Source organism: Coccidioides immitis, assembly GCF_000149335.2.
Source record: "Coccidioides immitis RS genomic scaffold supercont3.1, whole genome shotgun sequence".
Classification (NCBI taxonomy): Eukaryota; Fungi; Ascomycota; class Eurotiomycetes; order Onygenales; family Onygenaceae; genus Coccidioides; species Coccidioides immitis.
The window spans coordinates 1,595,503-1,610,293 of record NW_004504310.1 but is presented as its reverse complement, the minus strand read 5'-3'; the positions used below and the strand labels follow the sequence as shown (position 1 = coordinate 1,610,293).

The window sequence follows — 14,791 nt, the reverse complement described above, 5'->3', positions numbered from 1 at the left end:
TGTACTATCTATGTTATTATTATAAACTTTGGATATGTCCACCAGAAGACTGTTATCTCATAACCATGGTCACATAGCCTTTACAATAGATGCTACCATTTTTCGAGGGAGTATGGAATAGGGAGGGGCCAAACAATGCATGCATCGTATTCCTTGACAAGTATTCCGTAGACAGAGAAGGAATGTCTACACACCGTATTTTCGCGAAGAAATTGGTAGATGAAACGACTATGGGTACGTAGCGAACTCTAAGCATCGTCATTCCTCTCACCGCTGGAACGAGATAGTACTCCCAACAGATCTAGCTGAAGAACTCTAGGATCAAGCGGTCAGCGATAGCACGATTGCCCGGAAGAAAAGAAAAAGAAGAAAAGCTACCAGATAAAATCCCTATACAAAAAGATATTCGACCGACGCAGGATTCGAACCTGCAATCTTCTCCAGGTTCCGGAGTGGATAGCCGGAAAGAGACGCCTTACCATTAGGCCAGCCGGCCTTTCGGGAGCTAAAATATTTCTCTTTACGATTATTAGAGGATAAATCCGAGACAAGCCAGAGAGGCGTTGTCCTCGGGTGGATGATGCCGATTAGCCGTCGCACTTATGAGAGTTAACCGCTGAACCTTGTTTGGCTCCATGCACCATCTCCCTGAAGTCGAAAGACGACTATCTATATGAGAGGTATCAACAATGCTTGATGATACACTACGAATGCACAGTGCCATTGTAGGTTCCGTACGGATACTCCATACATGTTATACACACCGCCAGCAGCGGAACGTTGGCTGTGACGCGCGCTTGATGAATGTGAGACGCGAGGCCCAAGTCCTCGCGCTTCGAACGCCCATTTAAGTAAAATACCGATGTAGGGAGTATTAGCCCTTCAACACCTTGTTCTTCTGCTTGAGGAGAAGTGGCAATCCTGTGTATTCCATCACGGCGTAGGCAAGACAACGAGCGGCTATGCTGCCGCATCATTCACGCCCCCCCCCCCCCGGCGGGCGAAGCTAGAGAGGCGAGATTCAGCAAAGTTTTGACGTTGTGGTTGATCAACGGCTCCCACCCAAAAATTTACAAAAAGATTTTCTTGATTAGATCTCATGACGCGCAAGCAGATTTGACGGGGACAATAAGAGTTTGGGATATGCTATTTGGCACACCGCGCACATCTGTCATTTCTGCGGCAAAATTTTGATTAAGCAGTGCTTCTCTTGAGTATGACACCGCAGTGTATTTCTGAAATCTAAAGTTTCCGAGTCTGACTCGAAGACTGGAGGCAGGACTGAAATAATTCCAACGAGCTACGGTTGATGGTAAGTACTTGATGCTGCAGCTTTGATCTGAGAGCGCTCAACGCTCTCCTGATTTCATTAACATGATTCGACGCCCCGTATAACCAGATGTCATCAGGCATAAATAAGGACGATCCCAAATGCGCGCGGATAATAACATCAAATCTGGCTCACGCGGTTAAATGCTGCAAAGATAGGCGCCGAAATACAGGTTTATTAAGGAGCCACAGATTAATGCTCAACCGGGGTCAAATAATCCCTTCTCTTCTAGCCTGTCCTGCTCCGTCAGCAACACGTAATAATAAAATGCCTCCCGGCTCATGACACTCGTAAATCAAAGCTTTGCACTCTTGGGATGCGAAAGGGTGAAAGTGACGCCATGAAGAGGCTGGTCGTCTGAGGCTCCCCCTGAATCACGTGGTCATTTGCTGAATCAGCCCATCGTGATCTCCGGTCTGAAGCGATCGAAATCCTTCGTTTCATCGACGGGAAGCGAATCACCCCAGGCTTTGACCCAATGACGAGCCCGTTGCCCTCTGATACGTGAGCTTGCCCATGAACACCTCCGTGTTGGTGCCCAAACACGGCACCTCTCCCGTACCAGACTAGACAACTGATGGTGTGGTGCTTGTGAGGCATCAGAAACCCAATCGTGGGGGTTTTGCCCGGTTTCAGCCCTGGGGTGGTTGAACTGAGGCTAATGCGAGTCATCCTACTCAAAGCCTTCGGTGTGACTGCCGTTGGCTGAGGGGATATCACCGGAATCACACGAACTCCTGCTGAGGAATTTTCGCTTTGCTTTTTGCGTGCTTTGACTCCTCACTTTAATTGGGCGAGTTCGCATTCCTTTTTGTGAATTATTGCCCCAAGAGCCTCCCAAAGTTTAAAGGAGGCAGTGGCCCAAGAGGAGTTCAGTTTACTTCGCTTCAGCGACTCAAATGTGAAACAAATTTGAATTCTGACTCATTTAGATGGCTCGGAACTAACGGAGATGATATGGTCTTGCACAGGACAAGTTCGGGAAAATAGGCGCAATGTATTTTCTCCCTCCTGATATTCATCTGTCGCTAAATCCCGAAAGCTACCGGAGCCTAAAGTACATGCATACGGGAGTCATTGTGGGAATTAACTGTTTCCGGTGAAAGAAGCCATGCAGTCGCGACATTTCTCGTCGAGCTGCGCAAGTGCCCCTACCCGGGATTTCCAATGAGGTGATTTTGGTCGAATGACGTGGCTGGTGCGGTGAGAGTTCGGCCCAGCGAAGAAAATGCTCCGGGCTTTCGGTACATGGATGTACGTTTTTCGCGTTCTCCGTACGGAGCGCCTCCTTTTCGATTCCAAGCCGGAAAGCGAACAAGGTCCGATCGAATAGAATCGTCCGTGCCACGTTCACAATGTGTAAACTGATAATTCGATAGTTAACTAACTAGCTAGTTAGTTATAGTTACCCCATGAAAAGCTTAGGTAACTAATGTGTCGAGCCAAGGATCCTCACCCCATGCCGAAGCGAACTCCAGTATGAGGAGCAGTTCTTGGAGGGCATGACGGGTGGCAGATCACACTGGAGGTATTTATTTTTGGACAAAGTATCTCTTGCATCTAGGATCCACGCATAGATATCCCTGGGGAAATGACTTTGCGCTAATTTCAAAACAGTTACCCCAGAAATAGCAGCACACAACAGGAGAATAATATTGTGTATTCATGCATTACTTTGATCTTGCTTGATACCCCGCCTGACTTCTCAGTAAATCTAATTGATTCCCTATACAGGTGCGGGACGACACTCAGACAGCGGTGGCTTGCTTCACTGCTTTAACTTGCATACATTTAAGTCAGCATCGCAATACGGAGTAGACGGACCGTGATCAGATGATGACATGTCTCCTTTTGCTGCTTCTTAAAGCTTGTTTCTGACATAAAACCATGTATGGGCGCGGGCTTGTGCAGGATACCGGCATTGACAGGGAAAGTCACCTGAGAAATACGGTACCATTGGAGTACTTCCTAAATGCCGAAGGTACTTGACCGGTACATTCACATCTACGTTGGGGAGATACCTTCGCAGCAGCGTCGTCCACTAAAAGTCCAGCTCCGTCCGCAGTTGGGACTGGATGTCTTTACGAGCCTTTTCCGGAGTAGATGAACCGGCAATGTGGTTCATCTCAGCTCTGGCAAATGTCACATGGACAAGTCGAAGGCAAAAAGATGCTGTGGACAAGCTGGAGTTTAGGGACTGGTAACTGGAGTCCCGATAATATGGTTCATGCATGCACGTTTGCATTTCATCTCTGCCGCCACGGGCTGTACCAGCTTACACAGAATCTTAGTTGTGTCGCGGTGCTTAACGGGGTTGGTTCCGCACTGAGGTTTGATTACGCCGGACATTCCGGGCAGCCTGCAGACGCCGAGAAGATAACAATCTACGGAGTACGTAGTTAGTCGGGTTTCCCGTCCGACGGAGAGCGCATAAGCTGTCATTTCTTTTCCAAACGTCAAGAGGTAACTGGGGCCTCATGTTTGCTTCAATCAAACACCGCTCGCGACCCAACGGAACAGGCCAATCATCGGCGCCGATATACTCACCCTTTCTACCCCTGCTGCATAAAACCATCACAATCCAGCCTGCAGTAATTATTATGTCATGTTCCTTTTGCGTAACCTACCCGACCTAATTATGGTGCGCTTGGAGCTCAAAATCCAGAGTATTAACTATTATGTCCCACCTTTAGGGTGATTCCTGGGCTTCAGCTTAAGGCCATGCGCAATTCGCAAGAGAGCTGCCACTGTCCATCCCCTGTGAGGTCTCTCAAATTTGATTTTTCCCCTTTTTAGGTAAGCTTTTAATAATTCTTACCTTAATGACTGGTTTGTTCTGAAACTCTGCACATCGGTCAACAGCTTGTTCCCTTACACTACTTTTGTGCAACTCATTAACCGCAGGACACAAGACACAGCAAGTCGACCTGTACAGAGGATGTAAGGCAGCAGGCATCTCTCCTGCCATGAAATGATATTGCGCGACCCTCTTTTTTAATTTTATTACAAGGCCGCTCCTCGGCGAATTGCATATCCAAGAGCACACGATTCTTTTGTTTCGTCACATAAACCATAGTCTGTGCACTAAAATCAAAAATGGGAGCCCGAAGAATCGATGATTTGCTCCGGCTGTGCTCCGTACCCCTGGACGTTGAATATGATTGATAGGATATTCCACTATTAGAGTTGACCCAGGAAGGCAAACCGGCCCAGGGCGACCCGGCCCCCGACCCGAGTTGCCGTCCGTTGGATCCTCAATCTCGAGATTCGATCATATCAGAGAACGGTAAACGCATGTCAACAGCCTCTCAAAAAAGAATTTCCCGAATAATGAGTTGACCGCCAATTCTGACTTGGTCGACGCACTATGAAACTCTTTCTTTCTTTCCAGTATCATTCGCGGCAGTTCTTTGTCCCCCTTCATTGACAAGGAAAATAATCACTTGTCAGAGTCAGGCACTTCTTCTCGTGCTCTGCATCCAGACATGCTTCATAACCTTACCTGGAGTTTCCTTTCTCCTCACCGCAAATCTGAATGTCCCTCAAATCATGTCGTCAACGTGCATATCTAGCGTCAAAAAATCCCAAGGAAAAAGAAGCCTGACAATGCATGAATTGTTCTTGGAATGAGATTTCCCCCCTCCAAAAAAAAAAAAAAAAAAAAAAAAAAAAGGTGTGACGGATCGCAAAATGATTCAGAAAAAGAATTTGTCATTTGCTCATTTCCGGGGTACTTGTTATAATGCAGAGAGAAAAAGGTAGATAGATAGGCTTTCCAAGTCATTGATGTCGCCAGGATGTATTTTGCATAAGGGGGTTGAATGGTGTTGAGTCTGGAGAATCAGAGATGTGTCTGGGGATTTATTATGTTCCTAGGTTTATGCTGGGATTGGGTCCAAGTGTTCCCTGATCAGAGAAGCTTGGGTACTAACCGTGCAATGACCCAGTTAGACAGGTACAAAGTATGAGGTTACGTTATTTAACGAGTTCGTTGTCGAAAATTCTTGTAAGTGTCGGTGTGGCTTTTTCCTTTTTTGTTTTTTTTTCCCTTTCAATCAATGCTCGCATGAAGAGAGGAAACGCCTCCAAGTTTCATTCCTGACACATGTCCCGGGTTTTCCACACCGCAGGAGGATGCCAATTCTTCATTTTTTACTTGTTCGTAAGTGGATTAGGGAACGCACCCAGAGAAAGGATCTCCAGCCATAGTTAACTAGTTTCTCTGTGGAGTTCGACAACATTCAAAGAAGGTCATAGGTGGTGTTAAGGTAAAGCCCCAAAAGGGTATAACTAACTGCATCAATCCTAGCTTCGAACAGCGTAGTCGATCAGTTGCCTCGTTGATTACCAGGTTCAGATTGACAGATTCACGTTAGCGCTTCCCATAACTCTTTCGTCCAAGGTGAGATTTCTAGTAGAGTTGACTTCAACTTATAGTTATCCTCGCTGAAGGTCGACTATGCACAGCCATTTTCATAAAGATCATGTCCGATTACCTGTGGCTGTCTATATCGGCGCATGCGATCTCAACCTGTTTCGATACCCAACGATGCCGATACGATCCCTGACTGAGACGACTGAGGCGTCTGGTGTTCGATAACTGTCAGCAACGCACAAGCTCACCCGAAAGCATTGGCTTCCCGTCCATCGGAACTCCTAAACCTAACCTACTCTAGTTAAGCTTATGCTGTGGGTTTCGACGCTCGTGACTCGTAACTTTAGGTGGCATCAGCGAAGAAATTTGGGGAATGTCGGTCTGACGTGACCAAACTGATCGAGTATCGCAGGATGGGGCATGTTCATGCGAGCCTGGAAAACCTCTTTTTTCTTTTCTTTTCTTTTCTTTTCTTTTTATTATTATCATTTTTTTTATTATTATTATGTAGATGTGCATGAAGGGGATGACCGCTTTCGCAGATGGAATGTTTCGCTGCTCCTTGCTCTTTGCAAATGCTTGGATCGGAGAGAGCAAAATGCTATTATGCCTGCCCGCCTCGAAATCCTTGGAAGACCGTATATTGAGCCTCCCAGAAGAAAGTAAAAGCGCCTCCTTCGGAGGCCCTATCCGCGTATCCACATGCTTTGCTTTTTATAGTAACTTGCGCAGCGTTTTGTGTGGGTGGTGGATTTATGCCTGCCTCCAGTTCGTAGTCTGTTCTACTTGTTGGCCACCCATAGGGCTCGTTCCAACGCCTCGAAAATGCGCCTATTTAAGTACCATTTCTGCACCAGCCTGTAAGCATAAAACGGGGGATCATATGTGTTCGTCCCTCTGTCGGTATCTGCTCCTGCCTGCGTACTGCATTGACGCCCCGTCTGATCTCGCCCCAGTTTTGATTACGTCCTTGCCGAGCTCAGGCACAAAGTCCAAGGGATGCGTGTTTCAAGATACACTTTTCCTCAATCCTGATAGAAGCCCTTTCGACGTATTTGCAACAGTGCCGAGAAAACGAATTATTGCGCGTAGTTACGCACTCTCGGCCTGGCACAAAAAGGGACGGGAGCAAGAAGTAAAGCCCAAAACATAAGAATCGAAAAAAAAGGCAAGAAGACACTGGAGCCACAAATAAAATAAACCTCGCGGACGAAAATATAACGGTTTTTTGGTCAGTTTTTGAAAGCTCGGTAACGTCCTAATCGCGAAACAGGCACGTCGAGTGGTCCGCACTTTTCCCGTCCATTTTCTTTTTCGCCGGCTATTGCTTGTCGGCCTTGACTTAGCAGAGCCTGATAATAGCTTGCTGTATACATCAGTTTATTTATGAGGGTTTTTGCTTGAATTCGACGAAAGGAAACGCGAAGCTCCGCTTGATTGTTCCAGTTTCTCCAACCCCACTCTTCACCCATTCACTCCTTATTAAAATACAATATTGTCTGTGCGTGTCATACCTCGTGGCATACCTGCTGCTGAATTTCTCCGTAGGGGGTCGAAATCTCAATTTCCTTTGCTGGGTTTCTAACCTTTGCTCTTCTTTGATTCCCTTGCTTGTTATTTCAGGTGACACAGCCTCCAAGTCACAACTGGAAGCAGGATACGGCGTGTATCAAGATTTGTTTGGTCGAGGGAAAGGTGCCGTTCGCTCAAATAGTCGATCTTATTCGATCAGGAATTTCAAGGCCATCGATTGGTTGTCAGAGAAAAGGAGGCAAATAACAGCTGCAACAACAGGGTGCAGACACTTTGACCGACTATTTGTACCATCTAATTTTCCCTTCCTGTCGCTGCGTTGCCGGGTTTGGTTGACGGTCTAAGTCTTGTCAACCCACTTTGAAGGCCCTGATCGACGGTGCTACAACGCTCGTGAGACGGTCAAATCTGATTTTGCTTCGATTATTTTTCCAGATCTCTCGTTCCTCTCCGCAATCATTGAAAGTGGCACTTGATTGTCCCACAACGCAGACAGCACACGGTGACAAACCGGACGAGAGTCGTCTTCTCCGGCAAATCGAAGATCCCGTCAAACCGCTTCTGGAAAGCCGACTCAGCTTTAGGATTCTGCGAATAATCGGTGAGAGGAGGTTTTAGGCTGCAATAAAGTCAAATACTTTACCTGTGCCCAAGGCTCTCCGAGGGACCACGCGCAACCGCTTCATCTAAAGAGCGTCGAGACCATAGTCATCCCTGGAAAGTGGTGAGAGCAGCCCACGGAACGCCGGCTGACGACGCATTGCCTTATGGTCCTGCGCATCATTCCACGTTTTACCGCAGACACATTGGATATCTCACTGCTTTTGGGGTCTCATGATGAGGAAAAAGAGGCGACGAGCACAACCACGACGGCTGGGGGAGCAACCGCATCACCCAGGCCACCCGACTCAGAGTTAGGTACTCTCCCAAGACCATCGGTTTCGACGGCTTCGCCAGAAATTCCAGGAGCCCTGCTAGCGTCGCGACCCGGGTCTTCCGCTAAGAGACCATTACAGGATGCATCACCTCGAGGACGTCCTGCCAAGAAGCAATCAAAGTGGTCGCCTGAAGAGAACGCATTAATACTCGAGCTTCGGGGAGGAGGAATGAAATGGGACGATATCAGTAAAAGAATTCCAGGAAGAAGCCCCATAAGTTGTCGGCTACATTATCAAAATTATCTTGAAAGGCGGTGCGAATGGGATGAAGACAGAAAGAACAGGCTAGCAAGACTTTATGAAAGGTAAGTGCCAAACCAGCAATCAGGGCCGGGGTCTTCGATTATTATGGCTAACATCCAAATGCAGATTCAAGGAGGAAATGTGGTCAAGGATAGCCGAAGAAATGGCTATACCTTGGAGAGCAGCAGAGGCCATGCACTGGCAACTTGGTGAAGCCGAGATGGCACAGCGAGCAGGAGTAACACCATTCTCATTTTCCGCCCCCCCAACGCAGTCTTCGCCGAGAGCGCGTCGAAACACCCTCTCGAGACGAGACCGCTTAAGCACAAGCCAACTCCCATCGTTGGCGGAGCTCACTGCTGGAATCCCTGCATACACCTCACAAATGGTGGGTGAGCCTCATCCAGCGATGGCTTCTTCACTATTCCACCCCGAGCCAGGTCCGACGCAGATTCGAAGGGGATCAAGGCCCCGAGCACACAGACGATAAGACGATGGAAGCGGAAGGGTCTATTTACTTAGCATGTATGCATAGCGCGGGTTGGGGTCGCGGGAATCGGTATGGTAGATTCGCAAGGTCTGGGAACAGCATATTATGTAAACCTAATTTTGGTGTTTTTGTCTTTCTTGCTCTTTTCCCGAGTTCGGATTTAAATTAATTTTGCATTTCAGTTCATGGTCGATATAATCCTTGCTCAATGGAGAAATTGAATCCTAGCATAACCTTTTGCTCATCGAGGGAGTGGCGTCGCAATGGCCCACCAGTTATCCTTCTCGTAGCCGTGGTTCAGAACACGGCCACCAGCTGCGCATATGTCGTCTTCTAGCTCATTTGATCGGTAAAGATGGTAGTAGCGGAGAAACGTCTGAGTCGATTCAGCAGATTTGTCAGATCCTTTTCCCCTTCTCACCCAAGGAACCATGACGTCCTGTTCATCACCTGCATCCCAACCTCGCCGGCTGTTCTTTTGCTCGAGAGCCCAAACATATATGAGGGCCTTACCACCTTCAAAGCTGTCCTGAGGGGGTTTTAATGTATCAAGAATGGCCTCAACAGCCTTGACTCTGCGCTCACGGGTCGATAGATGGTGCACCACCGCAATTGAAATTGCAAAATCAAAGCATCCGTTCGGGTGGGGAAGACTTAAATTATCAGCTATTACAGTGGAATGCGGCTGATGCTTGCTCGCAATTTTTATTAAAGCCTCGGATCTGTTTGCACATTGTTAATTTAGACACAACTGAAATTGAAGATTCCTATCCGCCTACCTATCTGAAGCTATTATAAAGATATTTGGGTTCACCGGCAGGTATTTACCATTACCGCAGCCAATATCAAGCCCAACGGAGCCGGGGGCCAATTCGGTCAGAAATCGCTCTACAATTGGCCAAGCCTAGAGAGTGAAGAGTCAGCCTAGAGGATCGAGCTCAACAAGTAAAAAGATGAATTTAACCTACCTTGTACCTCGTTGATGAAAAATGATGTGCAATTTCTTGGTAGACCCGATGAACATGTTCCTCCTCGTACATCTCCTCCTGCCCGTCAGTTGCCATGTTTGGCTTTGAGAGATCACCAAAGTTCTCTAGAAATCCTTGGTTTTAAAAAGTAGACAGGATCAATATACTGGGATCGACGGGGCAATGGCTGTCCCGAAGCGATCCACAAGCCCTTTCACCCTCTGTGCTCCGACGAACTGTGCAATGAGCTGCGCCGTCTAAAGCTGTTCGATGAATTAAGGTTTGGCTGCGGCGCCTGATTCTGTGGGGCAATCACGTGGTTGCGTGACTTGATTATGTAAGTGTATTACCCGCGCTTATGGCTTTGTTGCATAGTTACTGATGAAATCGTAGGTGTGCCAGAAAGCTGGGCCAGCCTCGAATCGTTGAATATCAATTAAAATCCTTGCAGGGTACGGAGTACACAGTACCAAGTACCAAGTACAGGGTGCTCTATGCTGCATGGCACGCGGCTAGTGGCTGTGCTGCCGCCGCAGGCGCAGGTTGTTGGTCATTCTTATCGATAAGACGATGCACAGACTAGCGCTTAATTCTGTGATTATATCAAAACCCCGCCGCGCGTCTTCCTTCAACTGGCCGTCGGAGAGCGTTTGATATTCTCGGAATTCGATTGTTTCCCGATACTGTTTTAGACAAAGTGCCTGCACATATTTCCACGTCACTGCCCTGTTAATTAAGTTTATGCTGGCTCATTATTCAGGAGCCAATATTGAACACAATATCCCCATATATTTGTACACGAAACGTCAAACGTCTGTGCTTCAAGATTAAGGAGCCACAATGGCTTTCCAGGCTACGCCAGCAGATGTTTCTGTCATTGTCACCGTTGCGGCTGATGCCTGTTCTGGAGACAACTGTGCTTCATTCGCGACTGAGCGTCGAATAACTCCAACATGGACAGTTTCGCTATTGAAAGCGAAACTGGAAACTATGTGCGGAATTCCACCTGGGAGTCAAAGATTGCGCTTAAAAGCTCCCGGACGTGAAGTCAGGTGGATGGATAACAACTCCCAGCTTGTTGGTGATTGGGGCCTCGCCAAAGGTTGCGAGATTGAGGTTAGTTGCTGCTTTATATACCAGGGTTTCCTTGCTTGGTCCGTTTTTCTGTGACTCTCTCTCATTCCCTTGTTTACCCGCAACGTGACCCCAAGTGATTCGAATACTTTCTATGGAAAATGCTGACAAGTATTTAGATCCATGACCTACGGCCACCAGCGGCCAGGCCAAACTATACGGATGTCTCATCAGTGGAAAAGTACACCCTCCCAACGTCTACCTACGAGTCACTTCCAAATACCGTTCTTTCCTGGAAGAAGGCGCAAAAGCTTGGCCGCTTCGATCCTAAGGCTTTAACTCCCGAAGAAGTCGCAAGAAACCAAGCGAACAAAGACGAAAGTGACATCAGAGAACGAGGTGAGCTCCTCTACGGATAGAATATCATACACGTAGGATCCCTTCTTATATGTCAAAAGGCATTGAACTCTCAAGACGTGCAATCGTACTTCCTTCTAGTCCACCACATATCAGGAGGGGCACTATCCGCTTCGTTGGTCCTGTCCCAACGATACCCTCTGGAGGCGCACAAGTGTCGTTAAACCCCGGGGACCCGGCGCCTCTGTGGGTTGGTATCGAATTCGATGAGCCCCTGGGTAAAAATAACGGTAGCGTCGGGGGTAAGAGCTATTTCACTTGTCCAGAGAAATGTGGAGTTTTTGTAAAACCTGAGAAAGTTGAAGTGGGGGACTTTCCGCCACTGGGTTTGGATCTAGATGCAGACATGGAGGAGATCTAACATCTCATTTTGATTCCTCTTTGGTTTCTTCTAGTGTCGTAGATCTTCTGTGTGATTGGATCGTTGTCAAAATTGGAGATGCTTTGTCTCTGCCTCTCTTCCCTTCGTACATGACAAGATGGAAAACCGAGCGTAAAGACTTGTGATAGGGTTATAGACATGATTTCAAGCCCTTCTTTGAGAGGTCCGATACCAGTTGAATTTTGGATCCACAAAGTACTCCAGGCATACGACGCTTGGGTTAAGTTGGATGTGCAATGCTGTCCTTCAGGTTATCCAGTTAACCTCCTTACTTTCATCCCTCTCTGCTGAATCCTGTCTTGAAACTATGCATAAACTGATCCAAACTGGAATAGGAGCGTATGAGCAAGTAAGGGGTACAGCATCAGATGAGGGTATGGATTTTCCACATGGATAGAGGACCATGTAGCATTACTATAGACAAGAATAGGAGATGCCACTTATTAATTTGAACATGCCTCATGAGAAATTTATTAGTCCCTGTGTAGGAAACCATGCCAAAAATCAGACAACTGCTGCTCTATACAGATTGAGGATGATTTCGTCTCCCTAGTTCCAGGATTAAGTTGTCTGATATCTTTCGCCGGGTGTACCGCCCCTATCTCTCGCTAAGGGTTCTGTTTCGGTCTCCCTCTCCTTTTCTTCCCCTTTTTCTCTTTCTTTTCCTTCGCAACTGCCTGGATGTGCTCCTGCTCTTCCTGCGGTTGCTGGCCCTCTGCTTGCTCCGGTGATTGACCCTCTTCCTGTGGCTGCTGGGTCGGATCTGGGAGAGGCGGAGCTGGTGCACCCGTGTCGATATTTCCATCCGCATCAAGTGGTATGCAGCCCTGTGTGAAAAATATAGCCGCAGGTTTGTCATATTCATTTGCAAAACTATAATTATTCCCTGATGTCCAAGCTCAGTAAACGCACATGGCTTGGTTGAGGCAACATAATATTTGTGGGAAGACTCACCTCTTGGGACCTGGAAAACACACCCTTTCCCAGCGCTGAACACGAGTCCTGATACATCAACTCGTATTCTGCCACGATATACAAAAAACACCATATGCATTCTTTTCGAGTTTTTCTGCTTTTTGACTGCGCCTGGGGGCATCTCCACAAACCCTGAGCCCAGGAATGGTGTACTGAGGATTTTCGCAAAGCGGAATGTGGAACCTTTAACTTCGTGGGTTTGAATGGCTGAAGGGGCATAGGCGACGTCTGTTTACTATTAGTCCATATAACTCCTATATTTGTGTGAACCGGAATTGTCATACCCATCAATTCCTCCTGCAGTGTTCCAGCCTGCAGTTCAGGATCCCACGTCTTTACCGGTCCGTAGAAAACCCCCTCGTCAGTCTCCCAAGGCTCGACATCTTCGTCTTCCTCATCAGAGAGCTCGTCGCGCTTTTTCTTCGCTTTGGCCTTCTTACTTGATCTCTTGGCCTTGGTATATATTGGTTCTGGCTCATCGATTCTGACAATTTCCTTAATAGTGGATAGAGGGAACCTTTCGCCGAGTTCGGCTTCGCCTGTACCGTACACACATTTCTCATTGCGCCAGTATGCCAAAGGACGTACTGATACGCGACCGGATCGCGTACGACGGACATTGTCGTCTGATGGAGCTTCTCTCCTGAGAATATGCAGGCTTCGCTGCTTGTTGTGAGGCCCATCTCTCTTCGTAATATTTTCGATGACTTGGTTTAGATCCCTTTCTTGGTCTGCGGACATTTTCAAAGTTGAAGCTCCTGTGGCTGCCGTTGTCTTTGTTCGTTTGGCTGACCTTGGGTTTTGACCCTCTGCATTGGCCTCATTTGCTTCTTCCCGGACGGCCTTTGGTGGTCTTCCCCTTTTGCGCTTAGGAGGGGGCACTTTGTCCACGCTCTTCGCGCTAGTTTCAGGTTCAACAGGCGTACTCTTCCGTTTTCTTCCTCTGCGCGCTGCCTTTGCTACCACAGATGGAGAGGGCTCCTCTTCCGGATCATCTTGTTCGGTTCCATTTTCGATATTATTGGTGTCTTCATTTTCCACAGTTTCGGTAGGGCCACCTTGGCCACTCTCATGATAATCACCATACGGCTCCACAAAACCAGAGTCTTCCTCAGCTTCCTCAACCAAGTAATTTCCATCGTCCGAGAAATCTGCAGTTTCGCCACTCACTTCAATATCAACGTCCTCTTCACTCTCCCTGGCTGCGGGCGATTCGAGCTCCGGCGGTATAGAGGTAGCCCTGATTTGCTTGAGCGGCGATTTACCAAGGCGGGTTTGTGCCCTCGATAGATCAAGAGCTCTCATGGTGACCGGCCGCGAAGATGGACTGGATATCTGGTCGCTTTGCGGGATTGGAGAGGAGCGTATTCCTGGTGTCCTCCGAGGCGATCCGCTGAGATGGGTTTTGATGGGCGATCGAGAACGCGGGGGAAGGACGTACGAATTACGCCCAGGTCGCCGGGCGGAGAGCATATCTGCAGGCTCGGGCATACTGCTGCCTAGGATCGCGTTGTATAAGCACTTTTACGGCGAAATAAGAACAGGATATTGCAGCAGCGAGCAAGGTAAACATACTGCCTGCCGTTTCCATATCTTCAGAGTTTAATACGGTGTCGTTTGCGATGCCATTATGGTTTGCTCGCATAGGCGACTTCTCCGGCGAAGAAAACATCCCATCGATCTCCTCCATTCCATGCTCGTCAAGCTTCCCCTTTTCCAGTGTAACGCCTGTTCGTCTAATCAAGAATATCAGCATGCGAAGCTTATCCTCAATTGAAAGGACAGTAGCCCAGTCGGATGACGAAGTGTAGAAGGCTATATTACCTTCCTGCGACCCCTACATTCCCAAAATCCATCTCACGGGCCTTTGTAGGAGCTCGTCGTGCTGCCATTGTGTCGTTCGGTATGCGAGTACGTGTATAGAGGAGCTAGAGATTGGGGGGGAGCGCCAGGCGTATCAACGCCCTGGGAGAACCAGCGGGAAGCACAATTGTAATGCTTTATCCCGATTTGAGTTGTCAAATGGGATACTGGACACTTGAAGATCGTTTTTGTGGATGAGTTCG

At 47.9% G+C, this 14,791-nt stretch overlaps 6 protein-coding genes and 1 non-coding gene across 7 annotated transcripts; 2 read left to right on the top strand and 5 right to left on the bottom strand.

The window, feature by feature from the left end:
- Positions 1–407: 407 nt before the first annotated feature.
- On the bottom strand, positions 408–496 carry CIMG_15014. Its single transcript has one exon. It is a non-coding gene; the product is annotated as a tRNA-Arg (tRNA).
- An 831-nt stretch (positions 497–1,327) lies between these two features.
- CIMG_02529 (uncharacterized protein) lies at positions 1,328–2,388 on the bottom strand. Its single transcript, XM_001248757.2, has one exon. It carries the CDS (start codon positions 2,000–2,002, stop codon positions 1,610–1,612), a length of 393 nt encoding a protein of 130 aa, XP_001248758.2. The 5' UTR covers positions 2,003–2,388; the 3' UTR covers positions 1,328–1,609.
- Positions 2,389–3,520: 1,132 nt separating this feature from the next.
- CIMG_10974 (uncharacterized protein) lies at positions 3,521–4,298 on the bottom strand (the record flags this gene model as incomplete). The annotated part of the gene is made up of 4 exons (XM_012358968.1): positions 3,521–3,714; positions 3,878–3,916; positions 3,958–4,003; positions 4,149–4,298. 4 exons carry the CDS (start codon positions 4,296–4,298, stop codon positions 3,521–3,523), a joined length of 429 nt encoding a protein of 142 aa, XP_012214391.1.
- Positions 4,299–7,576: 3,278 nt separating this feature from the next.
- CIMG_02531 (MYB DNA-binding domain-containing protein) lies at positions 7,577–9,141 on the top strand. The gene is made up of 2 exons (XM_001248759.2): positions 7,577–8,481; positions 8,546–9,141. Exons 1-2 carry the CDS (start codon positions 8,006–8,008, stop codon positions 8,907–8,909), a joined length of 840 nt encoding a protein of 279 aa, XP_001248760.1. The 5' UTR covers positions 7,577–8,005; the 3' UTR covers positions 8,910–9,141.
- On the bottom strand, positions 8,484–10,240 carry CIMG_02532 (tRNA methyltransferase). Its single transcript, XM_001248760.2, has 3 exons — positions 9,878–10,240; positions 9,689–9,813; positions 8,484–9,631 (listed from the first exon to the last, which is right to left on the bottom strand). The coding sequence occupies exons 1-3, from the start codon at positions 9,971–9,973 to the stop codon at positions 9,151–9,153; spliced, it is 702 nt and encodes a 233-aa protein (XP_001248761.1). The 5' UTR covers positions 9,974–10,240; the 3' UTR covers positions 8,484–9,150.
- Positions 10,241–10,525: 285 nt separating this feature from the next.
- CIMG_02533 (cell polarity protein) lies at positions 10,526–12,203 on the top strand. Its single transcript, XM_001248761.2, has 3 exons — positions 10,526–10,993; positions 11,131–11,350; positions 11,410–12,203. Exons 1-3 carry the CDS (start codon positions 10,718–10,720, stop codon positions 11,727–11,729), a joined length of 816 nt encoding a protein of 271 aa, XP_001248762.1. The 5' UTR covers positions 10,526–10,717; the 3' UTR covers positions 11,730–12,203.
- A 35-nt stretch (positions 12,204–12,238) lies between these two features.
- On the bottom strand, positions 12,239–14,766 carry CIMG_02534 (cupin domain-containing protein). The gene is made up of 5 exons (XM_001248762.2): positions 14,550–14,766; positions 14,301–14,461; positions 13,010–14,224; positions 12,705–12,953; positions 12,239–12,636 (listed from the first exon to the last, which is right to left on the bottom strand). Exons 1-5 carry the CDS (start codon positions 14,615–14,617, stop codon positions 12,359–12,361), a joined length of 1,971 nt encoding a protein of 656 aa, XP_001248763.1. The 5' UTR covers positions 14,618–14,766; the 3' UTR covers positions 12,239–12,358.
- Positions 14,767–14,791: the final 25 nt, after the last annotated feature.